Below are 25,466 nucleotides of genomic sequence, written 5' to 3' on the forward strand. Positions count from 1 at the left end.
TCGGAGATATTGCAGAATGCCAACAAGTTCGAGCTCAAGCGGAAAGCGGCAAAAGAAGGGCAGCATGAGAAGTTAAAAAACTTTCTTGTCAAGTGGCTGCATCAAGCACGGAGCTCTGCGATCAGCGTTGATGGCGCCATTCTAAAAGAAAAGGCAGACCTTGTGGCATTGCATCTGGGCATTGATGACTTTCAGGCATCAAACCGGTGGCTGGATCACTTTAAGAAACGAAGCAGGATTGTGGACAGCCGCTCCTGCGGAGAAAGCACTTCCGTGGATGTTTCGACGGTGAACGAGTGGATGGAGTCGCTGCCGGAGGTGATTGCTGCATACAAGACCTGCGACGTTTTCAACGCTGATGAGAGCAATATTTTTTACCGTATGCAGCCCGAGCAAGCCCTTGCGTTTAAGGGTGACAACTGTCATGGTGATGAAAAGAGAAGCGAATCGTGCCTGCGCTTCCTTTGTACACTCTCCCTCTCTCCCTCGGCGAGCAGGGAAATGTGCCACGGAAGCAGCGGTAGGTGCTCTGACAAAGTGCAAAGCTGTGCCACTTGAGACGAAGCTGCAAATTTTGCAAGACTGAAAGTACCAGCTCGCGCAGTCAATGATATAGATGATTCTGAAAACTGCAAGCGCTACAGTCATGAACGCTAGAACCAGTGACCATGCCGATGAACGGAAACAGCAGGATTTGTGCGCCAGGCCGAAACCATCATGTGGGAAACCACCATGATAGGCCAACTCGATAAAAAGTGGTTCAGGGCCCTTTTAACAAGGGTTTACGGTATTTGATCATCATCCTCCTTTGCCCCTTCCTCTACCCCTGTATAGAGTGACAGCCCAGAGGCATACTCATTAAATGGAATTCAAGATAAACACCATATACGTTTAGACTAATAATTTTTTTTTCAGAACACTCATCTTAATTTTTACCAGATGAGAAAATGAACTCCAGCTAAGTACGGTACTTGAATTTCATGCCAAAATCCCAGTGCCGGTATATCAGTGTGATGTCATGGATTTCAAAGCATTTTCTTGTGTTAGGACTGTTGCAGCATAGTAAAAGTTCTGTAAACTTGCTAAGTTCAGTCTTTGGCTCCTTTATTCGTGACTACAACTAAGTGCTTGCCCTCTAGCAGCCGCGCCGAGAACTATCTGATTTAGGTTCAGCTGCAAATTCTCACATTATAGGGTGCGCTGCAACGTTGCCTTGTAAATCTCACATCATCGTGATGCTGCTGTGCACAAGCCCGAAAAAGAAAGAAATGGATGTCAAAAAATTTTGCTGTGTTCCATTATGGTGTGTCACCACGATGGAAAGACAGCACTGCATCATTTGAAATAACTCACTTGAAAGGCTCTGTCTTTAAAAAAGACTGATACGGCTTGCTGCAGGCTGGACGTTTGGATGCACAGCGCAACAATTTCCATGGTTTTGTCACTGAAATCCTTGAAGCTGATCAAAATGAGGTAATCGGCAGCAAGGACCCTTTCAGCTTTGGCAAAATACCTCGATTGTTTGCCACAAACGAGAAACTTGAGCGCGGGTACTAAGTGAAAGAGCTGCCATGAACCTGGATGCCATAGCCATCTTTGTTTATTTAGACAGTATTGCCAGCACAAGTTACGGATTCTGGAGTTGCCAATAGTACAATGTAGTCCATCTTTACCAATAAAAAATGCACTAAGCCTGAGCAGATGCCATTGAAATTCATGTGATCACAGGGAGCCCGTGTGGAAATCTTAAGCTGCCGTCTTTCAGTTTTGCGTCTTTTCTGGCTTACCCTGCCTCGCTTCATAGTGGGAGGGGCATTTTTGGTACTGTAGATAATTTTTCTCTTTAATGTCTCATTACCCTTTCCTCTCTTGATGCCACAGCTTTGTTGACAGTGCCCCTTTGTGAATTTCATCTCTGGCAGTGGTGCAGCAGAGGCCTCCCCTGTCTGTTGTGTGGTGGACAGCAGCCAGCTAAGTCATCGTGCCAGGCAGCAGCAGGAAGAGGAAGAGGAGCGGAAGCGGGAGGAAGCCTTGCAGGAGCAGCTGGCTGTGGCTCAGCGGGAGGCTGCCCGTCTCTCACAGCTGCTGGCAGAGGTGCAGGAGGAGACACAGGCCACCCATGCTCAGGTGGGCCTGTTCACTGACCTATGATTTGAAAGTGGTAGCTCTCGGCTACTTCCCCGAATTTTTTTGGTTGGCAGTCAATCTAACACGTAGCACTTAATGAGAGAAAGGAAGAGGCAGAGAAATAAGCACAGGTGTGGAGGAGGAGGCGAGGGGAATGCATGTGATTGGTCAGCTCAAGGCAGCGATTTTATGTGCTTAGCAGCCAGAGGTACTTCATGGTCCAAGGAATACATGAGAGAGGGAGAGAATTTATTTTAAAGAAGGCAAAGAGTCTGGCCTGAGCTAGCATGCTTTAGCCTGCTACTCTGCACAGGCGAAGGGGGAACGGGGGTATAAAGGTGTGATAAGGGATGATGATGACATAGAAAGAGGGGTGCACAACGGGGAAAGCAAGTTCAACATTCTGATGATAAACATTCAGAAATGTCATCCGTGAAGCCACTGCCGGGTTTCATATCTTGTCTGTAGTCGCTACTTCCAATGAACCTTCAGATAAAGGAGCTAAGACGAAGCTGGTGTGTGGTCCTCCCCTGCGTGAGCAGCACAGGCACCAAGCAAGCTTTACATCATGTGAGAAACACAACAGAATAACTGGGAAGCTATCGCTGACTGACAATCTTTTATAGTTTCTGCCAAAATGTTTGTTTATGAGAGTGCACTACCACTATGGCAAGTGCCCTGTTTCTTTTCTGTTTCTTGCACATTCATTTCCACATTTCCTTCTTCTCTGCATTGCCTGTCTTGCTTTCGCCTGTGCTGCTGATGTTCTTTGTTGAGAAACATGCTCACTGCCTCATTTATCTGTGGGATTTTCTTGCAGCCACATTATGACATATTTCATCCCACGCAGCTGCACTATAACTTTCTTTTTGAATTGTTCTGATAGGTGTGGTGGGCGTGTATTACAGCTTGTATCTGAGCGAATTTCACACAGCATGCTCCCAATTTACTCTGCGCTGACAATAGACAATGAAGGGTTGAGTCTAGCATCTCACAGGTGTGTCTTCACTGCTGTGTATCGTCCCCCTGGTGATGACATTGGGAACTTTTTCATGTTATTGGAAGCATTGTTGTGCTTTGTGCGCATAAATGACGACTTGTCAAAGGCATGATTTCAGTAATAACCTTTTACCACGGAGAAAAAATAATTTAGGAGGTGCAACTCAGCTCCTTCCCACGTCGTCATAATGTCGTGCAGGAGCATGGTGGCGGACATTGTGACAGCGCCCCCTACCGAATAGCAGACACTGGACGTATGGTCATGCGTCGGTTTGTCAAAGCTATCGAAGCGATGCAGAGGATGCATTAGATTCAAGATACAGTCAAATCTTGATATAATGAATCGCGCGGGACCGATGAAAATCGCTCGCTATTTTGAAAGATCGTTGTTATGAAAAACTTGCAGTTATAAGCCAGTGGACAAACCTAGGAATGAAAATGACGTACTTTGGCAGTAGACGCGTCTGCAGACAAGCATACTCTCGAATAAAAATGTCTCACTCATTTCAAAGCTGCTTTATTTGAAGAAATCGGGGATTTTCTTCGGGTGCATGCAGCATGCACGACTGATTGGGAATGCACCTACATCTTCCACTTTGTGCGATACCTCATCAGGTACGTCATTGCACCGAGCAATGAAAGTGCGGACTTTCTTCATGTGCACTAAAACATCAATGTTCGACACAATCTCATCATCTGTGTTCGATGACCCACAGTCGTCTTCTTTCGGGTCGTCATCGTCACTGGAGACGTCACGAGCGCAGTTAACAAACTCTTCGGTTGTCAGGTCCCCCGCCGTTAGTGCTGCGCTGTCGCTTTCCACGTAGTCGTTGAAGGAAGAGACGGCGGGCAGCAGTTTCGCAACCACGGTCCACAGGTCTCCTGAGTTGTTGGTCACCTCCAGGTCATTTTTAAGCCGCACAGGCGCTTTGACAAGTCCTGCTTTTCATCTGCAGTTGCTAATGGTGGACGCCTTCAGGTTCCACCAAGTTCCTGTGAGCATTTCCACTGCCTGACGAATATTTGTTGAGGTCGGCTGCTTTAGGCAGAGGTTGATAATCAACTGCTACACAAGACGCTTACGAAATTCTGCTTCCACACTCTTTGTAATGCCCTGGTCAGGGGTTGCAGCAAGAACGTGTTGTATGATGGCAGAAACTTCCAAGTGAACATGTGTCAAGCGAACCTTCACAATGTGAGTAGAACAGTTGTCGAGAACCAGCAGAATTCTTCGGTCGTCCCTTTGGTCGTCGAGTTTGATGAGCCGCTCAGAAAAGAGTTCTCTGGTCATCCAGGCTCGTTTGTTGGCGCAGTAGTCGTACAGTAACGACATGACGTTTTTCATACAGCGAGGCTTCGCATACTTGCCGATAATGAGTGTTTTAATTTTCTTCATGCTTGTTGCATTGCAGCAGAGCAGGACTGTCAGGCAAAGATGTGACTTCTTCCCTCCTTTGCACTGCTGCTCTTTGAAGTGCATCGTCCGGTTTGGCAGGAGCTGATAAAAAAAATGCGGTCTCATCATCCGCATTGAAAATATTGTCTTGAGAGTATGATTCAGCTACCTCTAGAAAATGATCATTGCGCCAGGAATCTGCGCCTTATATGTCAGCAGCCTTTTCCTCGTCCGAGAGTACCCGCCAAGCTATTCCGTTCCTTTGGCAGAAACGAAAAAGCCAACCCGCACTGGTGTCGAACACAGTTGTTTTAAGTGCAACGGCAAATTCGCGGGCTTTTTCTTGGGGCATTGGGCCAGACACGGGAACGTTCTGCAGTCTGGCATCTTTGAACCACATGAGAACAGCTTGGTCCACATTTTGAAAGTTTCCCAGTCATGGCCGTATCCTCATAGGAGCTAGTTGTGATTCCCGGGGAAGCTTGACAATCTTTTCTCGGTCTTTCAAAATGGTCGCGACGGTCGATGGGGCAACTCCACGCTGTCTGCACTCGTCGATTTTCTGCAATACGTCCAATTTGTCCGACAGCGAAAACTGCTTTCGATTCTTTTTGGGGCCATCGCGAGCTGCATTCATTGTTGGATCTCGTGCGAACATCGCCAAACCTTTGTCGTGAAGTTCTTGGTGAAGTTTTTGGGAAGCAGTTGGCACTCGAGGTGGTGATGATGATAGTACCGTCACATGTTGATGATGATAGCTATTGCACTTGCGGTTTCTGTTTCACGCGAGAGTTGCGACACTGTTACCTTCAGCCGGATTTGTAATACTGATGTTCCTCGGTTATAAAGAGGAAAATAAACTATGTGTGTTATTCCGAAATATGCGCTGTATTGAAATTCATAGTTCTGAAATATTTTTTACATTGAAGTATGGGCAATCTGGCGGGAATATTTAAAATATTAGTAAATTTGAGAGATTCGTTAACGTGGGGTACAGGAATACAGAAATACATGTACAGTCAAATCTCATTATTACGATAGTAACGAGATTTGACTGTACATGTATTTCTTAGGTAGCTATAGCTTGAGTACACTAGCTGAACACAATGCCTGTTGCTAAACGATATGGGAGCGATTACAGTAAAGCCTCGTTAAACCGTACCCACTTAAACAGTAGTTTCGTTTTAAAAGTAGTTAAGTCAAATCGCCGACTCAGCAGCCATTGAACATAATGTGTTTTGTATCCGCATAAACCGTACCGGCTTATTGCGTACCTATCGGTTAGCACGTAGTGTTTCCACTTTTCGTCGTGCAAACATGGCGGTGCGTTGTCTCCATAGGGCGACCTGGCAGAACAACATGCCTCAGAGGTCAGAACAACGGCCTCCAAGCGCCCTGTGCGTTTGCGCGTGAAGCCACATCAACATCATTTCGGCGCCGTGCCAGACCGCGTTGTGGCGTCATGCAACCAAGGACTCGCGTCATGCCGAAGCTCAGATAAAAAAGACACCGGGTGCTCAGCATAGAAGAAAAATTAGACATCGTTCATGCTATCGAACATGACACGAAGAAGTTGGCGCTGGCATGCGACAGGGATCTGCTGTTGACAACGTTGTGTGGCATTTGGAATGCAAAGTTGCTCGGCAGCGCTGCTGCGACCGCGAGGAGATGTTGGCTACGAGGTTCGACTTTTCGCCATCATTACCTCTGTTGTTGTCGAAGTGTCAGCTAGCAACAGTGACGAGTACGACATGGAAAGCGACAGCACGGGTGATTCAGGCCCAACAGTGGCAGAAGCTGCGTGTTACGTTAGCCTCATGAATGCAATGGTCGCGACGAGAACAGCAACCCCCAATGAAAAATGCGCCCCACAACTTCTACAGCGCTGCCGCGCGCGTGTATGGAGAGTACGTAACGCCAACGAGGAATCTGCCATGCGACTGTTTCTCAAGAAGAGGGGGCTGGCTGAAAAGCTGGCTCACAGCTTCAGCAAGTTTGAGGCCACTGTCATCGCTGCTAGGCCGCCGCGGCATCAAAAGAAAATACCACTTTTGTCGTGCGAAGTGAATAAATACTGCATGTTTCTTCCCCTTTCATTGCACTCTCTCTGAGTTCCGTTTTTGACAGGTAAGTGGGTGACCTCAGGCTATTTTGGTTAAGCAGTACTGCCGTTTAGTACATACTTTTTCCAAGCTTTGGCCAACTACGGTTTAACGAGGTTTCCCTGTACAATTTGCTCTCGCTAAGCTGGCCAAATCGTCATGAAACAGGGACCGACTAGTACCGCAGGAGCAACATTGACTTTCTCGGCTGGCCAAGGATGACTGCGCCTTCAAGATCAGCGTAGTATTTACGCTTGTCAGTTCTATATCCTCGCTTTCTATAGCTCTGGCCCGTTCTTGCAGGCATTCAAGGTCATTTGGAGCTTTGAAAGTTTTAGCGTTTTCTACACAGGGCTTGTATTTGCTGTTACAGTTTGGGACGAAGTATTGACGCTCCATTTTCAATAATCGGTGAACATACACACAGTGAACACTTACATCGAAGAGGAGCAGTGGCAGAACTGCAGAAGCTACGATGGGATTATTCTGAATGCTCGAAGTGAGTGGCAGACTCTGCTCTACTCTGCTATTCCGTCTGCAAATGTTAACCCAAACATGCTGCATAAAAATAATGAAATTTTGTTTCCCCGCACTATAGGTAATTATCGTATACTGTGATTGGCACTTTTTTATGGCGCATGATAATAAAGTAGAACAAATTCTCATTTTTCATTGCAAAAAAAAAAAATTGAAAAGCATGAAGTGCAGTTTTCTATACGTGCAAGGTTGCTGATTGTCTGCGCATTCTATATGCGCTTGGCCACAATTGCAGATTGTTTGATCTTTCAAATGCACTAGTTTCGTGCTCTTATTACCGCATAAAAAGCATGTGATCGTAAATATAAATCTTGAAAGAAATATTTACACTAAAATGGCCTACAGGTCTTTTATTCCTTGAGGGCAAACCGCGCTGACGCAAAACCTTTATGGTGGCATCCGACAACCCAACGCAAGTGGCCAGAAGCAGACGACACCGGGCGCCATCGGAGACATTGGCCATGCGCGCTCCACTCCCAGCGCGAGCGACAACAAAAGTACTTTCTTCTGGCGGCACCGTAAGGGGCGCCACGCCAACGTTTGCCAACTCGCGATAGCACGTCTGAAGCTGGGCGTGTTCTCCTCGCCCAGCGTGACAATATCACGGCTTGCGCTTGCCCTGGCACCTACCAATAGTTTCAGCTCCTGTTATTCCTACTCCATGCCTGTGACTAAATACAGTCGGTTATCATTACAGCGGACCCTGATAATCCAACAAAAAATGTCCCGTTTTATCCGAAGTTCTTAATATCTCAGACTCCTCACTTTCGAAACTTTTGTTGCGATGTCTAACAACATTATTGCAAAGAGTGAGTGACGAATGTCCAAAGTAAAAAACAAACAAGTTGCAGTTTCGCCTGAAAGGGGAAGCATCGATTGTGATAGCAAATTAAGCAAATAAGCGCAGCAGCAGCAGCGAGTGAATTGACCTTCGTGCTATCTCTCGCCTGTGAAATAAACGTTGAAAGCACAGCACAAATGAAGCTGTCGGCCTATATGAAGCCGCTCGAGTGTAATATAAAAAATTCAATTGCGTATTACGTGCCGGCTCACATGCGCTAAAATATTGTCAATGTGTTCTTGAATGCACATAGATTATCTCACGCAATACAGATTATGATTGAAAATTTGATGTCATGCCCCCTTCAACTGTTATCATCTCAGCACTGCACGCTTTGCCACATTAGTGTGTTTGCACACTAGCATTGCCCTTGTGTGACACATTCGCAGAGCTCCAAGGTGATTCGCCCAGTGTGTTCATAAGGTCCTATGGCCACAGTGGATCTCCTCCTTAACATTTCCTTGTTTCTTGTCCTGAACTCAGGTTTCTGCACTGGAGCAACGTGTGGAGCAACTGGAAGCAGAGAAGGCACAATTGAGTGAGGAGGCAGAAGCCCGTTGTCAGCGACTGCTAGAGGAGAAGCGGCAACTACGCGCCTCCCTCGCCGAGATGAGCAACAGCCTGGCTGACAACTCGGCCCTGCTGGGAGCTGCACGTCGGGACCTCGATGATCTGCACTCACAGCACCTGCTTGAGGCAGGTCTTTGCGCTACCCTTTTATAATGGGAACAAGTTGCTATCGTACAAAGAATACCACTTTTCACCTTTGGCAGATGGCGGGAAACTATTTCTCAGTTAGTTTCCTGCTTTCGAAAGGTGAATACCAGGGGTGTGCAAATATAAACGTTTTTGAATACGAATCGAATACGAATACTTAGCTTTTAATATCGAATTATGATATGCACATGCATTTATTAGCAAGTTGGGTTAATTTGTTATGTTTGAACATTGCAATTACATTGTCAGTGTTAAAAAACTAGACTACTAAGCTGTTATATCAAACATTGTGTATTTGGCTCACGTGAAATAGGAAAATTTAGTAAGTCCCACTAGCTGCCCTCACCAGCCTGTGCCTTATTATACCGCATCAAATGGCTGTAAACTTGGAAGCATTTGACCCTGTGCCAGTCATTGCTCATCGCACTTGCAGTCAAGCAATAAGCAAAAAAAGAAAAAAAAAAGAGAAGAAGGAAAGTAGAAAGAAAGTCACAGCTTCACCCGAAAGGCGAAGCATTGATGGCGGTAGCAAATTAGTAGGTCGGTGTACAAAGTAAGAATAGCAGTTTTATTGGCCGTATAAACTTGGAAACATTCGCTTGAATTAACAAGTGCGGTGTCAGCGTGCACAGGCAAACATGAACCCATCACACTCTATGACTGCATACACATGCTGTCAAAACGCTGGCATGAGCAAGTGTGGCAGCAGTGGCAGCAGCAGCAGCAGCAGCAGCGGCTGAAGTGACCTTCATGCTGTGTATCGCTTCAACGTAAACAGTGGCAGAAAAACAGCTTGCACAAAGGTATGAGCCGCCTGCAGATCGTTTTCAAGATACGGCAGCATGACGCTGCCGTGCAAAGTACACATTTCTGGTGAAGTAGAAACCGCCCCTCCCCGCCCCTTTCCGTGCTGCCTCCCCACCTTCCTCTGTTTCGCATGCGAAATTGAGCCGCGATCGTCAGTTCCCCTTGCTCCTGGTTGCGAAATATGCAGTTGCTGCCGGAGCCTAACACCGCTTCCTCCTTCCCACCCCTCTCTATACTGCCTTTCATGCGACGTAAGAGGCGGGTTTGCTCTCTGCCTTTCTCTCACCCATGCGCCAGATGAGCCTGGTTCGTTGGCTCCCTTCGCGTGCTTTCACTCGCACATACAGCATACGGTGTGTGGGGACAGTGTTATCACCCTTGGACTATTATACGGAACATCACAACGATGGCGATGGCAAAAATGCGCCTGGAGTGTCCATATAATTGCTATCTCAAGAAAAGTTCGCCCTCGTTCTTCACAAACTTGTGCCCCTTGCTACTAGAGGCTGGCTTTCCCGCAAAATTTAGTTGTTTAGTGGCTAAGTGTGCTTTACAGGCGAAATTTCGCTGACAGCATGAAATAGTCAGAAAATTCAGCATGAAATCGCCCCAGTATTCTTAGATTTGATAGAAACAAATGCTAACAACTGTGTTTGCTCCCACACAGCCAGCAATATATCCGATTTAATTTGAATATTCGTATCCAATGGAATATTCGAACACTTTCGAACATCTTTTTTAATCAAATAATAATATTAAAAATATATTACAGTAACATCTCTTTACTACAAACACCACATTAACGAACTTTTCAGATTTACAACTTTCTTTAAATCCCCGCCAAAATGCCTATATTTTCAATGTAAAAAGCTCTCTGCAGTACGAATGACAGATTACTGAATATTTCAGAATAACATACGTAATTTGATCTTGGAATCACCAAGATGCTTCGTTATTACGAAGTTCCATTGAAGTTTCAGTACCGAATCCCTGAGGCTTACACCTATCATCATCATCCACAGCAGCCATGCGCTGGGGAACCTGTTTCAACGGGTGCAACCCCAGCAGCATCGGCATCCGCGTGAGTGTCGCATATTTTTTAACATGCTTACTAGAGAATGACTGCATTGGGTGACATGGCGTCAGCCCGTCTTGACATAGTACTGAGTTCTATGTTATTCAGAAAATTTTGCAAGGGCACTCGGGGAAAACCTGGAGAACTCAGAGAATTTGGAAATGTCAACTGGGAGACACCCTGTATTCGAACTTTTCGAATATTTGCACGCCCCTAGTGAATACATATGACAAGGTGCATGTGCAGGCATGCTAGAATGGAACAAGAACTCGCAAAAGTGAACTCGAAAGCTAACTTGTCTTTCTGCATTTGCCATTGTGTATGACATTTGAATGATAATTGGCAAAGGCTTGATTTTGCGGCCAGAGTGAACTTAGCACCTGACTACGACTTGATCGTAGTCTCACTTTAATGTAATCAGGTGAAAGAGGTGCCGTTCTTTATTTCTTCCTGTCTGCATTTCATTCTAGTGTGATAGGGCCTAACTCAGCGCCTATACAGTGAAACCTCGTTAAACTGTAGTTGGCCGGAGCTCGGAAAAAGTACGTACTAAACGGTAGTACTGTTTAACCAAAATAGCATGAGATCGACCACTTACCTGTCATAAACGGAACTCGGAGAGAGTGTGATGAAAGGGGAAAAAAACATGCAGTATTTATTCACTTCACGCGACAAAAGTGTTATTTTCGTTTGATGCCGCGGTGGCCTAGCAGCGACGACAGCGGCGTGAAACTTACTGAAGCTGTGAGGCAGCTTTACAGCCAGCCCCCCTCTTCTTGGCAAACGCTCACATGGCAGATTCCTCGTTGGCGTTACGTATTCTTCGTGCACGCGCGCGGCAGCGCTGTAGAAGTTGTGGGGCGCATTTTTCATTGCGGGCTGCTGTTCCCATCGCGACAATTGCATTCATGAGGTTGATGTAACGCACAGCTTCTGCCACTGTCGGGCCTGAATTGCCCGTGCTGTCGCTTTCCGTGCCGTCCTCGCCACTGTTGCTAGCCGACACTTCGGCAACAACAGAGGCTACGATGGCGAAAAGTCGAACCTCGTAGCCGACATCTCTTCGCAGTCGCAGCAGCGCTGCCGAGCAACTTCGCATTCCAAATGCCACACAACGTTGTCAACAGCAGATCCCTGTCGCGTGCCAGCGCCGACTTCTTTGTCTCACGTTCGATAGCATGAACAATGTCTAATTTTTCTTCTATGCTGAGCGTCCGGCGTCTTTTTTATCCGAGCTTCGGCATGACACAAGTCGTTTGCACGATGTGACAACGCTATCAGGCACCGCGCTGAAATGATGTTGATGTTGATGTGGCACGCGCGAACGCACAGGGCGCTTGGAGGCCATTGTTCCGATCTCTGAGGCATGTTGTTCTGCCAGGTCGCCCGATGGAGACGATGCACCGCCATGTTTGCACGATGAAAAGTGGAAACACTACGTGCTAACTGATACGTTCGCAATAAGCTGGTACCGTTTATGCGGATATAAAACACATTATGTTCAATGGCCGCTGAGTCGGGGATTTGACTTTGCTACTTTTAGAATGAAACTACTGTTTAAGTGGGTATGGTTTAATGAGGTTTTACTGTAGTATAAATTTCACTTAGATGATGTCTGTCACACTGTCAATGAATCACATTGAAATTTCACAAGGAGCTTTTCAACAAGGCAGGATGCTACCATGTTTGCAGCAGTATGCTACGTGAAAAAAAAAATGATTAGATTTTAAAATGGTGTCATTTCATGGCCTAGCTTGTGAGGCCTAATTGGCATACAGTGGTGAGAGAGGTGCATATTGCATTATAATTGGGATGAGGCTTATAGTGCACGAAAGGACGAGGACACAGAAAGATGTGGTACACACAGCACCATGTCTATAAGCGTCATCATGTCATACCAACATGTCCAAAACGCTGCGTTATTGAACTTCAATTATAGTTAGGCCCTCCTTCTTGTCTCGGTTTGCAGAAAGAGGACTGGAAGCGCTTTGAGGCTGACCTGCTGACCACTGTACGAGTGGCCAACGACTTCAAGACAGAAGCCCAGCAGGAGGTAGAGCGTCTCCAGTGTGACAACCAGCAGCTGCAGGAGAAACTCGAGGCTTTGGAGGCCCAGTTGGCCAAGCTCAAGGTGTGCACCTCTCGATGCAATGAAGTTTCTGCTGACTGACATTTCGAGGTCCAGCCTGCTCTCCAAGTAGAAGCTTCACCTTAAGCCCAACTCCCAATTCCCGATTCAAATATAGTGAATACTCAGTCACTTAAATCTTGTTAGGAGGGAGTTGGGTCTAAGAACCCCAGTCAGACGAGCAAATCTAGTGACACTTTACTGGCACGGGGCTGGATGGCAAGACAAAGTGTCATTCGGGACTGATCACAGTGACAATTTATGAAGCCACAGGGGTTAATATGATTCTCGGCATTTTGAGTTTTAGCAACTGTTACTGCTTTACTACCTAAAGAATGCTTTTTTTTACAAGAACCATTGCAATCGAAAATAGAAATACTGTAATCCCATTAACATGTCTATTTATTTTGAGCCTATGCGAGCAAAGAACATATCCAAAATCCACAGGGTGAAACTAGTTGCATCCATGGTAAATGAACGTTTCAAGCTTGTTTTGGCTTCAGTGCTGTTGCAAAGGCCCTCATAACATTTGAAATCACGAAAAAGTTGTCTTAGAATTAGTGCTGACTCTGTTGTGAGCATTTATTTATTCTTGAAGTGCTGCTGTTGAGGCTACACACTTCAGGGCAGTGAAGTGGGTTCATCGAACATGCTTGCTGGGCAAGCGCATTCCATAGCAAGTGTCACTAAACTTTGCCATGGGACAGCCTGCGAATGACACTAACAGTGAAGTGCACTCACTAAAAGTGTCACTAAATTCGCACGTCTGACTAAGGTACTAGACAAAAATGTTTTTAAATATTTGTCCTTCTAGTTATATTCCCAAGACCATCCTACAGTCAAATGTCATTACAGTTGAACCCGTTCAAAACAAATTCGATAGTTCCACAAAGAGTGGTCATTATATGAATAGTTCCTTATATACGGACTCACCCTTAAAAACCCCTGAAAATTAACCGCACTGAAGCTGGCATCGGCAGTTACCGTATTTACTCAAGTCTAGCCTAGCCCCGAGGGGGGGTGGAGAAGAAGAAAAAACCCTCGCATGTAGTTTGAACACTAAAGCGCAAGGACAGTGTTCACTAAAATGAAAACAGCATTTATTATGTATGAACATGGCATGCTCATTATATGTTGCTGTGTTCCTTATCACTGTCTTCTCGTGGCCGACGTGCGAAAAAAGCGCCTCCCGTTGCTCCCTCCAACGATGCACATTTTTCTCATTGACGCCGAAGTCCCGCTTGGCTTAAAAGTTTGACGATGCCTATGTGGCTGGCACAATTTTTCGCTTGAAAGTGGCAACTTGGTGGAATCGCCTGTTTGTGGTCATTATGATAACGCTACGCCGCAGTCTCAAATACCATGGTCTTGGCACTACGACTGTGCGTCAGCCATACAAGAGCTGTAAAATTACGCTATCCATGTCGCTTTGGGTGAATAAAGTGTGATGTTCGAAAGGTAGAACGTCACCACTGACCATTATTAGCTATCTGCAATGTGTGAATGAAGCGCCGCTGAAGTGTAAGCTCCTGATAATGGCATAGTAACCGCCAGTCCTTTGCAACATTGCATGGCGGCAGTGCTCTCACCAACTCAGGCCGTTGGAATACCAACGACTGAAAAGCTTCAGCGGCCGTTGTTCTCATGGCAGAAGGACATAGATGGTCGTTCCAAATAATTGAAAAAGGCGTAATGAACGTAGTGCTGCACGAAAAATTGCACGCCAGGAGTGCTGCTGTCATGGTCACTGTAGTCATGGCATCCGATATCACACTAGCACACATGACAGTGCAAGCCTTGCACCATGCTGTTTAGGTTGTACAACTCCTGAAGGCGTGCCTTGATAGCGAATGACCTTCTTCATGGCTTCCGAAATCTGTATGTGGTGGTCGCTTGCTCATCTCGAAGGCTGTCATTGTCACGATTGGACTGGAGTGGGTTGCGCACTGCCATGTACCCAGTTCGGTCACACAATTCCGTACTTGGGTACTTCGCATGCCCTCTCTTTGCCTTAACCAGGCTTGAAGTGTTCGTCGTAACATTACGGCGATTTAAAAAATGTTCGTTATACAGTCGACTCTCGTTACAACGAACCCTGATAATCCGACAGAAAATGTCGGTTTTATCTGATTTTCAGAATATCCGAGGTGCCTCACTTCCGAAACTTTCATCGCGATGTCTAGCAGCTTTATTGCAAAGAGTGAGTGACGAACATCCAAAGTAAAAAACAAAAAAGTTGCAGTTTCGCCTGAAAGGCGAAGCATTGATTGCAATAGCAAATTAAGCAAGATAAGCGCAGCAGCAGCAGCGAGTGAATTGACCTTCGTGCTATCTCTCGCTTCAAGGTGAAATAAACGTTGAAAGCACAGCACATATGAAGCTATCGGCACTGGGCACACTTTGTCCACATCGCAGATCGCTTTGAAGATGAGGCCCGTGCAGGCGCGCACTTTGTCCACGTTGCAAATCACTTTAAATATATGGTACCCACGCAGCCGTTCCGTTAACCCTTTGAGGGTCGAATTGTTTTGAAAAAAACTTTCCCAGGTGGTCAAATTACTTTATTTCGGATCTTGAATGTACAAAGTGTATAAAGTCAGGGATAAATAGTAAAAAAAAGTTAGGAACAGTGTTTTGGTGTTGGCACTACTCAGAACTGCAAAATGTTCAATAGTATTGCAGAGTGTGGTACTCCTTGAAACACGGGTCTACGCACAGCGCCTTATTGCGGTCTGCACACCTAAAACACGTGTCTGTTCTCCTCTTGGAACGACGAGTTGTGTTGGCACACACGACATCTTCTCGGCGTGCGGCTGCCTTGTGCAGAGATCTGAGGCACCCTCTCGCGTAAGCGCGTTGCGCAGAGAGCGAGAATACCTCGTGAACGGCGGTGATAAACAAGCTAAGAGCACTGCCAATCAAGATAGAAATCAACTTCCGCCGCCCGTGCAAGAGAGTGCCGACAAAGAGAAAAATCGCGTTTCGCGCGCCTCTGTTGCAATCACGCGGCGGAAACGAAACCGCAAATGCGCGTTGTCGCTCAGAGCGAGAATATCTCCCGAGCGGCAGTGATAAGCTAAGAGCAGCGCCAATCAAGCTAGAAATCAAACTCCGCCGCCCCTGCAAGAGAGTGCCGACAAACAGAAAAATCACGTTTTGCGCGCCTCCGTTGCGATCACGCGGCAGAACTGAAACTGCGAAAGGGGTGTTGCCGCTGAAACTAGAAATCAGTTCTTTTTATCTCTGCAAGAAGGTAGCACAAATTTCAAACGCTTCTTATAAGTCCTAAGAGATGGCAGCACCTCGCAGTGAGTACGCATTGTCATTATGGCATGAAATTACAAACGGAGGGTTGAAACTGTGCCCGTACGGCAAAGACCTTGTGGGACAGAAAACTGTCGCCGTACATATACGGCAAAAACCTTTCAAGGATTAACCTTGCGTCTTGCACGCAAAAGAGGGTACACTTCCGCCCCGCTTTCCTTCCTTCCATCCTTCCTCATGCGCAAGATATTGAGCTGTGATCATCGGCTGACCCTTGCAAGTCAGTTGCCAGCCCATATCGACACGGCAAAAGTCTGTTTTATACGCCCGATATTGACAAAAATTGCCGCTAATTTCATCCGCTGTAGCCAATAATTAATTGTAGTGTGGTCCGCTCAAAGCGAACTTCATTGCATTAATAAAATAGGTTGAACAAGCTAAGGCTGAAATATGGTTCATTATATCCGAAAGTCTGTTGTACATGGGTCCATTGTAACAAGTGTGACTGTATCTGGAAACAATTTCAATAGGTAGGGTCGGAAAATTGTAAATGCGCTGAAATATGGTCGTTATAACTGGTAGATGGTTAGATCTGCGATAGCTGTAAGTGGGTTCAACTGTATAACAGAATAGGATTTAACGAAATAATGGATATGATTTTTTAAAATTAATTTGTTGAATACATGACCACAAATAACTTGATGCCTTTAGTACGATGCACTACAGTAAAAATTGAATGATGTATATAGCTGGGGGGGGGGGGGGGGGGTGAGAAAAAGCATAATAAACACAAAAAGGCATAAAAAGTATAAGAGTAATCAAGAAATTCTGACTCTTTCTTCAACTTTGTTATAACGATGTTTCTTTTATGTAATTATATTTATTTATTTAGAAATACTGTTAACCCTCTCTTCAGGGTGATTACAGGTATGGAGAACATTGTGCCTATTTCAAATGTGAGGTCCATTTTCGTTTACTTATATGCAAGTTTCCTTTGTCTTACTTTCAGGAAAGATTTGCGGAAAATCAATTCTTCTGGTTTCACTTAAAGGGGTATCAATAGCTTCTGCCCGATTGAAGAAATCTAATAAGACCAACCTTACTCATTGGTGTGACCTAATTTCTCATCAATTTAATCACTTTAACGAAGGTCATATGAAAGAATTATGAGCTCTGTTTTTTGTTTTCAGACTGAAGTATTGTGAACAGGATATTTTTGATAATGAAGCTTTTTTAATTTCTTGCCGTTTTGATAAAAAATTGACATAATGCCACCGCTGCTGCATAGCATGCCGGTAATAGTGTAGTCCTTAGTGGGCTGAAGTGCAACTGTGTTAAGAAGTGCGCTGTGTTTATACCATGACAAAGTTGTTTAGCGCGCCGGGTCAGAAGGCAGCGAGGTGAGAATAAAAATATTCCGCAATTGGTTTGAGGTTGAGGAGATGCAAGCTGCCTCTGTAATTCACTGAGGAACACAACATTGACATTTTTCTCAGCATTCTCCTCAGTGTTGCCTTGAATCCAAGTACGGCGGGAAAGGGCAGAGGAGTACTTTCATCATGGCACTGTCAGGGTCGCTGTTCATGCCTCTGCATGCAGTGAAATCGGTCTACTGTTGTCTCTGTGGCGACCACTGCATCTGCAAATATACTAAGGTCAGAGGGGAGTAAAAACAAAAAATAATTGAAAATGTGCTATGTCGAAGACTACACATATTTAGTTTATTAATGCTTGATACAATTATCTTGCCAGCAACTGATATCTGCTGCATGTTTGCATGTTGCACTTGTGTGTGAAACATTGATGCCTGTGTTCATGAGCAAGAAGAATCAGAGAAACCGAGGGCTTCAATTTCTAGTAACAAATAAAAAAGTCAAGGAAGGCATAGGGGATGTGAACCTCTTTCCTTGAACTGTAGAATCGATCATAGACATGATCGGTCATGAGACAGTAAAACCAGGGATAAGCACTGTGGATATCAGCAGATTTTTATTTAACTGTAGAATTTTGTTATGGACAATGATTTGCTTTATTGAACTGCTTATTTTCATCTGTGAATAATTATGCAGTTCAGTATAAGAAAAAAAAAAAAAAGCCATTTGATTCCTCCTATGCTTTCTCTGACTTCATTGTTGGCTTTGTGTGGTTGCCTGTATCCATGGATTCCTGTATGGTTGCCTGGGTCCAGGATGTGGTGGATAAATGGTGTGGTCACTCTTTAAACTGTTGGCTCTTTCTATCCTCAGAGCAAGCAGGAGCTGTCGCCCAAGGCCCACTCTTCATCAGGGGATGGCCTCGTCGATGGTGGTGGAAGCCAGGAGGGGGCACCACTGAGCACACCACCTCGTAGTAGCAGTACCGGAAGCAGCCGGCCACTGTCTAAATGGAGTGACCTGCGCGCTGGCAGCAGCAGCAGCAACAGTGCCCAACACTCGGTTCGCAGCTTGATTGAGTCCATTGAGAATGCCACGAAGCAAGCAAAAGGTAAGCAGACCCTTGAACATGGTACAATCACCTCTAAAACATATGCTTGCTACGGTGTACAGCAACTGTGAGACTTAACACAAACACTAAAGACAGATCTGTTGCAACTTAACTTTAAGGGGGGACACCACTATTAAAATAGTGTTCATGATGTTTTCCATCAATATTCAGGAAACTTTCCATTCTTGCTAAGATTCTTGTGCTGATTTCAAATATGTAATTATCTTTCTAATAGGCCATTTAGTTCTGAAGATAAATGAAATTCATTGTTCATCATTTGCAGAAACAGTAGAAAAAAGAACCGCTCTACAAAAATTCATATTGGCACATGCCTAGGTACTAGAAAACATATGGAACAGAATGGTAGGAATACTGTTTTGATAAATTAAATATTAGTAATTTAATAGCAATTCAGTCTTCACTGTTCCAATTGTAGGTACCCTACTGTCTGATCTAAAGCAGTATTGAAAATTAAAAAAATTTAAAGCATAAATTCCAAAATTTGTTCCTACCATTGTGTACTTTGCACATCATCATCATCAGCCTGGTTACGCCCACTGTAGGGCAAAGGCTTCTCCCATACTTCTCCAACAACCCCGGTCATCGGAGGTTGTGGCCAAGTACTGCACCAGGGTGGCCAATCCCACTCTGGTGAGGGAGTGCGTTACCGGTTCTGGTCACCGGGATCAGGCCACACTCCAGGCCTGTACACTCCAGGCTGAGTGTACTTTGCACACTCAGCTACATGCCACAACAAAAATGATGTCTCTACCTGCCTTGAAGGCAGAGCTATCGCTGCCGCAAATCAGCAAGAAGTCAAGTCAGTGTTTTGAGAAAATGAGAAAAAGGAATACATTCACTTTTAATCAAAAGTGCAGAAATCATTTTGCAATATTTTGCAGTGAAAGTGGCTAAAAGCCACCAGGGATGTAGTCGCTCTGACCATGGCCACTCAAATGTGGCAAAAACATCGTCTAGCGTCGTTCGCCGATTCCCGGTGGCTTGCATCGCGCGCGGCAAAGTTGTCGTTCACGCGGATCGAGCTCCATGCCGATGCGATATCGGCGCAGCAGCGCACGTGATAACAATCTTTATGGGGAGGCCATATTACCGTTCGCTTTTGCCTACTGCGACGCTACCTTGCACACCTTCCACTTGACAAATGACATCAGGGCGTTCACGGAGTCCTACTGATGATAGTGAAGCCTGCCTCGGTGTCGATTGGTGCGACTGCAATGCTGCGGCACGAGTGAGCAAATCCAACATCCGCTTTGTTGCTGGCGTCGATGCAAGAACTTTAAGTTTTTTTGAGCATTCATCTCCCTCTGCAACAAATCCGCACGCTGCAACATTGCAGTGTCACGCCGAACGCGGCCGCTGTCCATAACGATTTCACTCATTTGTGAGCTGGCTAGGCATACTTCGGCATCGTCCATGGCTTCGGCATCATTTGCAGTTGGCGGTGAACTATTCTCGATGCTTTCTTAAGGAATGGAGCGCTTCAGAAAGTTATAAGCTGATCGCTTCTTCTTTTTGCTGAACTTGTGCCTCGTGGTGAACTTCCCCAGTGGATCGAACTTAGTTGGGCACTTGTCACAAACCTACGACTCAGAACAATGAGACGTGCCATCGCGTCGCCTGCGGAGTGGAGTAGATGACGGGAACCTTGCACAGCCAACCACAGCACATGTTTTTGGTCACGTGCGCCAGTCAACGAATTAAATCGCGCGTTCCGACTTTTTTTCTCCCCGGATTTCAATGTCACTGGCATGGCGACGGAGTCACTTTTGGCGGGAAATTAAAGAAGGAAGGCTCCTTTTTTCAACGAGATTAAGATGGCTGCAATCGCGCACATATAGAAAGAGCTACACGCCGCGATAAAAAAAAGGGCTGTTTATTCGCGGAATTAAGCGCTCACAGTGATGTTATGAATTGATATTTCATATGAAATACTCTTCCGTGAGATTCAAAACTTGGTGAATTAAAGGAATATTAGCTGTAGATATCAAAAATTTCATTTTCAAGAAATCAATTTTTTCGCAATTTTTTCGTTGCAAAGAGCCGTGTCCGCCGTTAAGAAATGTAGGCTTTTAAAGGGACAAGCAGTGGAGGCTTTGGAAGGAATATATTAGCTAGCACATTCAAGTACACCAACCAACAATCTCCAGCACCCTCCACAGGAGAGGCTAAAAGCTTCCTGAGGTGTTTTCAGGTTAAGTGGTAGAGACAGCACATACAGGCACTACATGCGTGCAAAAAAAAAAACAGTTGGAAGTCAGCGCTCTTCTCATCTGTTTTATTGTCAAAGCTGTACAGTCTGAGTGGCACTAGTTGTAATCATGTACTGTCATGCTCAATGTGAGTTCCAACATGCGAGCCCATTGCTGGAGGGGCTTCGAGAGCGTATGGCATAGCCAACACAAAAAGGATTGGTGAACTGAACAAGTGGAATGATATTATTACGATATTATCGGGAGATACTCAAGAGACGAGCCGCCACGAGAACGACGATGAAGTTGGTCTGTGCCTTGGCGCAGGCAAGTGTCGGCCTGGCTGTCTGGTTCCAGTGTAAATAGCCTGTAAATAGCCTCTTTCGTCTGTGTCTTTCTACACGTAACAATATGATGCTGTTGTGAGGCCTTACTAAAGCTGTGTCTATCACTGGATGATATATTGTGATATTCCTCTCACAACCTTACCTTAGCTGATGTGCAAAGTAGTAGTTTGATCCCTAATGCCCTTCTGTTGTGCTCGTTTCCTCCGGCACATTGTAGGTCCAAGTAGCAGGAGTTCCTCCACCAGCAGTCTCAACAGTCTGGCCTCTGATTCGAGGTCAGCAGTTGCAGCAGCAAATGCACTGCTTCTGGGAAATGCTGGCGACATCTTGGCTAAGGTGAGGAATTGCTACGTTATGTGACCGGGAATGTTTTTACAAATTCACTCCTTGCTGTAACCTTGAGAGTGCACAAAGCACTCACCGTACCACAATGTTTACTATGTTTGTGGCATGCTTTGTAGGTTATAATCACATTGGTACTAGCTGGCTGGGTCCGCAGCAGTGGATCAGTGGCTATGGCGTTCAGCTGCCGAGCACGAGGCCATGGGTTCGATACCTGGCCATGGTGGCTAAATTTGAATGGGGGTGAAATGCAAAATACTCGTGTACTTATATAGATCTAAGTGCACACTTAAAGCCTCCAAGTGCAGATTCAGGACATTAAACCTAATACCGTATATACTCGCATAATGATCGCACTTTTTTTTTCAGAAAAATTGACGCAAATTTAGGGGTGCGATCATTACGCGGGTTAAATTTTCCGCGAAAAAAAAAAAAGTTTTTTTCGTTCTGCGTTTGCTGCGGGATGCAGGTGCGGGACACCAAAACAAAAATGGCGGCCGGCGGAGCAAGCCGAACGCGCCGAACACGATTTTTTTTTTCTTCTCGTGAGTGCATTACGTGCATTGAAACAGTTTCTTCTGTATCAGTGATGAATAATATTGTTAATATCGGCAAGTTTGCGGCAATAATGTAGCCATGTCCACTTTGAGGGGACAGAAACAGATGGGAGCGCTTAGCTGCCAGTGACATAGAAACGCATGGCCGGCGTGCTGCGGAAACTGCGGCATCTGTCTTCACTACTATCCTAACATGGCACGTTTCCGCTAAGGGTGGGCGAATATCTTAGCTGTGTTACAAGCGTCGGCGTATGAATAGGGTACACTTTTAACGTATCAGTGTAAACGTGGCTACTATAATTTTAGCGCGCGATTTATTCCGTGCTCACGAGTGCGGATGAAAAGAATCGAAAGGCGCCTTTTGTGTTTTTGTTAACCACAACCATTATAAAGCCTACCCATAATAAATGCAAGTTTGGTTGTACCTCTTTTTGTCATGGAAGTGCAGAAAGTGATGAAAGTAATGAAATGAGGCATCTACTTAAGGATGTTTGGTGCGTGCACACCGTTTGGCTTCTCTTGAGTCGTTCGCGTAGCATTCGACAGATGGTAAGCGCGATCATTATTAGCTAGACTTGGCACACGACATATCGCTGCGGCAAGTTCGGGGTGCGATCATTACACGGGAAATAAAAAAAAATCGAGTTTTGACGACAAAATTTAGGGGTGCGATCATTACGCGAGTGCGATCATTATGCGAGTAAATACGGTAATTTAGTTTGCTGGATGGGCCCAACACACTTATGTACATTGGCAAATTTGCTGCACATCATTCATTGCTGCCTGGAGAGGCAGTTCTGTGAAAGTTAGGTGCAAGCAACCTTACCTACCTGAAATAATATTGTGCGGTGACTGTTCATACCAGAAATTAGCATAAAATTAGCTGTCCCAGTTATTAGTACTTCAAGCAATGCATTCTCGGGTATACACAAAACACTACCGGAGCTCCATGCAGGTGTGTGCGGACAGCATTCTATCATAGTCTGCATCAACTGCAGCAGTCATTATCCCGTTTCATTGTAGCATTTGAAGAGACTGGTTAGGTTGCAAGATTACTTCAACAGCTAACAGGACAGTGTCAATTTTCACAACCTATCATGCCCATTTGTTTTAAGTATCGCTAAGCCAGGGCTGTACTTTCCGACTCAGAACGCTGGCTCCAATGGAAATACTCAGTGTGTCATGTAAAAAAAAAAATTAGAAATCCATGCAACACCATGCTGCCTGAACTATAACATTTCCACATATTTTAGCGGCGCTCCATCCTGCTATATTATACCAAGCCACTTAGTGGACATAGAATCCCATAAAAGAAGGAAGCCCTGAATGTACAACATAAAACACCTCGGAGCTTAATTGTACACATGCAGAACTAATCTCTTGATGCATGTTGATGTTGATATGATTAGCATTGAAGCAATGTAGAGACGCTGTATTGGCACCGCTACCTGTCATGTGAAACATGTACTGCTGCCAGGCACCTCTTGTGCACTTGCCTCTGGACATGCAGCACCATCTAGGGGTCAAATTGTGAAGTTTGTGTGTGGCCTCCAAAATGTGTGGTGCACCAGTTTGTGTGAACACAGAGTAACATGTTATGTATGAAGAGCTTACTGCAGCTAGTCTCCTCTCGCTCCATCTAGCGGCATTGCTAAGAAGCCTGTGCGTGGCCTCCGAGATGTGTAGTGCACCGGTGTGTGTGAATGTTGAGAATTGTTCCCTTGCTGCCTGTGCACATTCGTAACGCATCACACTAAGTGTCGGGTTGCTGTGCTTGAGGAACCCATGTGGCACTGGATATATAATTTCTTTAAATAATTTAGAAATGGCCAGGTCTTAAAAATTAAATTATAGAGTTTACTACTGCAACTCGGCAATGAAAGACCATATCAAAATTGTGTAAATGGCACCTAATAATGCATATAAAGTGGAGAAAAGATATGTATTGTACACAGCTTTGAAATATACCACTAGTTTGCGAGTAGGAATTTTGCAACACCTTTGCAAACATTGTAACAAATTCATGTAAGCTGTAAATTCATATATCAAATTTCTCTAAATGCTATTAATGGATGCAACTTGCAGAACTCCAACACAGCTCAGACCACGTTTAACCCTTCGAGGGTCAAATTATTTTGAAAAAAACTTTCCCAGGTGGTCAAATTACTTTATTGCGGATCTTAAACGTACAAAATATATAAAGTCGGCGATGAATAGTAAAAAAAAATTAGGAACAGTATTTTGGTGTCTGCATCACTCAGAACTGCAAAATGTTCAATAGTATTTCAGAGTGTGGTTCTCCTTGAAACACGGCTCTACGCACAGCGCCTTATCGCAGTTTGCACACCTAAATTGCGTATCTGTTCTCATCTTGGAATGACGAGTTGTGTTGGCGCACACATGCCATCTTCTCTGTGTGCGGCTGCCTTGGGCAGAGGTCTGAGGCACCCTCTCGCGTAAGCGCGTTGCCGCAGAGAGTGAGAATACCTCGTGAGCGGTGGTGATAAACAAGCTAAGAGCAGCGCCAATCAAGATAGAAATCAACTTCTGCCGCCCCTGCGAGAGCGTGCCGACAAAGAAAAATCATGTTTCTGGCACCTCCGTTGCGATCCCGGGGCGGAACCGAAACCGCAAAAGGGGTGTTGCCGCAGTCTGCGCGACGTGCTGAAGCTAGAAATCAGTTCTGTTTATCTTCCCAAGAAGGTAGCGCAAATTTCAAACACTTCTTGTAAGTCCTAAGAGGTGGTAGCACCTCCCAGTGAGCATGCATCGTCATTATGGCATGAAATTTCAAACGGAGAGTTGAAACCGTACCTGTACGGCAAAGACCTTGCGGGACAGAAAACCGCCGCCGTATATGTACGGCAAAAACCTTCAAAGGGTTAACGTAACTGCTTATATTGCAGGACCAGTTATAATTTGGCCTTTTCTGGCTCCCTTTACCTTTCCATAGAACTCAATAGAGAGTTTTGGTGTGTCTGGTATTCAGGTAAATGACGACAATCATGTTTATTTTCGCTTCAGTACGGTGTAATGATGTGAAGGGGCGTGTAGAAACAGCAGTAATTTCGACAGCTTGACAAGGCTGCAGGCACCCGCATAGGCGATTACACCAATGGCAAACACAAGTGGACTGTGCATTTTAGTGAATGAGTAGAGGTGAAAATGGGAACAGCCTGCATGCTGCAGCCACCCGGTGGTGCAGAGCTCAACCACACAAACACGGGTAATATTGCAGTAACCAAGTGTATTTTACTTTGCTTCTGGGGTAGATTTTTGGGCAGCGACACAATTATGCCACTGCCGAAAATTTACACCAGCACCAAAGCAGATTACACTTCATTACTGCAATGTTAGCTCTGTGTTTTTCTGATTAAGCTCTGCACCACCGGGTGGCTGCAGCATTGTGCAGTCCATTCACGTTTGCACCTCCGCTCATACGGTGAAAAATCCAGTCTGCTTGCATTTACCTGAATACGGAACACGCTACAACTCTCTAATGTATAAGCATACTACTTGTAGTGCACTCGCAT

At 45.3% G+C, this 25,466-nt stretch overlaps 1 protein-coding gene across 1 annotated transcript in view; it reads left to right on the forward strand.

Moving 5' to 3' along the window:
• Nucleotides 1–25,466, forward strand: part of LOC126520883 (cytospin-A-like) — a 134,815-nt gene that overhangs the window by 67,608 nt on the left and 41,741 nt on the right. Inside the window, exons 9-13 of the mRNA XM_072287072.1 lie at nt 1,923–2,127; nt 8,486–8,702; nt 12,575–12,732; nt 18,240–18,477; nt 21,252–21,370. Of these exons, the coding sequence (XP_072143173.1) occupies nt 1,923–2,127; nt 8,486–8,702; nt 12,575–12,732; nt 18,240–18,477; nt 21,252–21,370 (937 nt within the window). The remainder of the gene's footprint in view (nt 1–1,922; nt 2,128–8,485; nt 8,703–12,574; nt 12,733–18,239; nt 18,478–21,251; nt 21,371–25,466) is intronic.

The sequence above is a fragment of the Dermacentor andersoni genome, chromosome 3, assembly GCF_023375885.2.
Source record: "Dermacentor andersoni chromosome 3, qqDerAnde1_hic_scaffold, whole genome shotgun sequence".
Lineage (NCBI taxonomy): Eukaryota > Metazoa > Arthropoda > Arachnida > Ixodida > Ixodidae > Dermacentor > Dermacentor andersoni.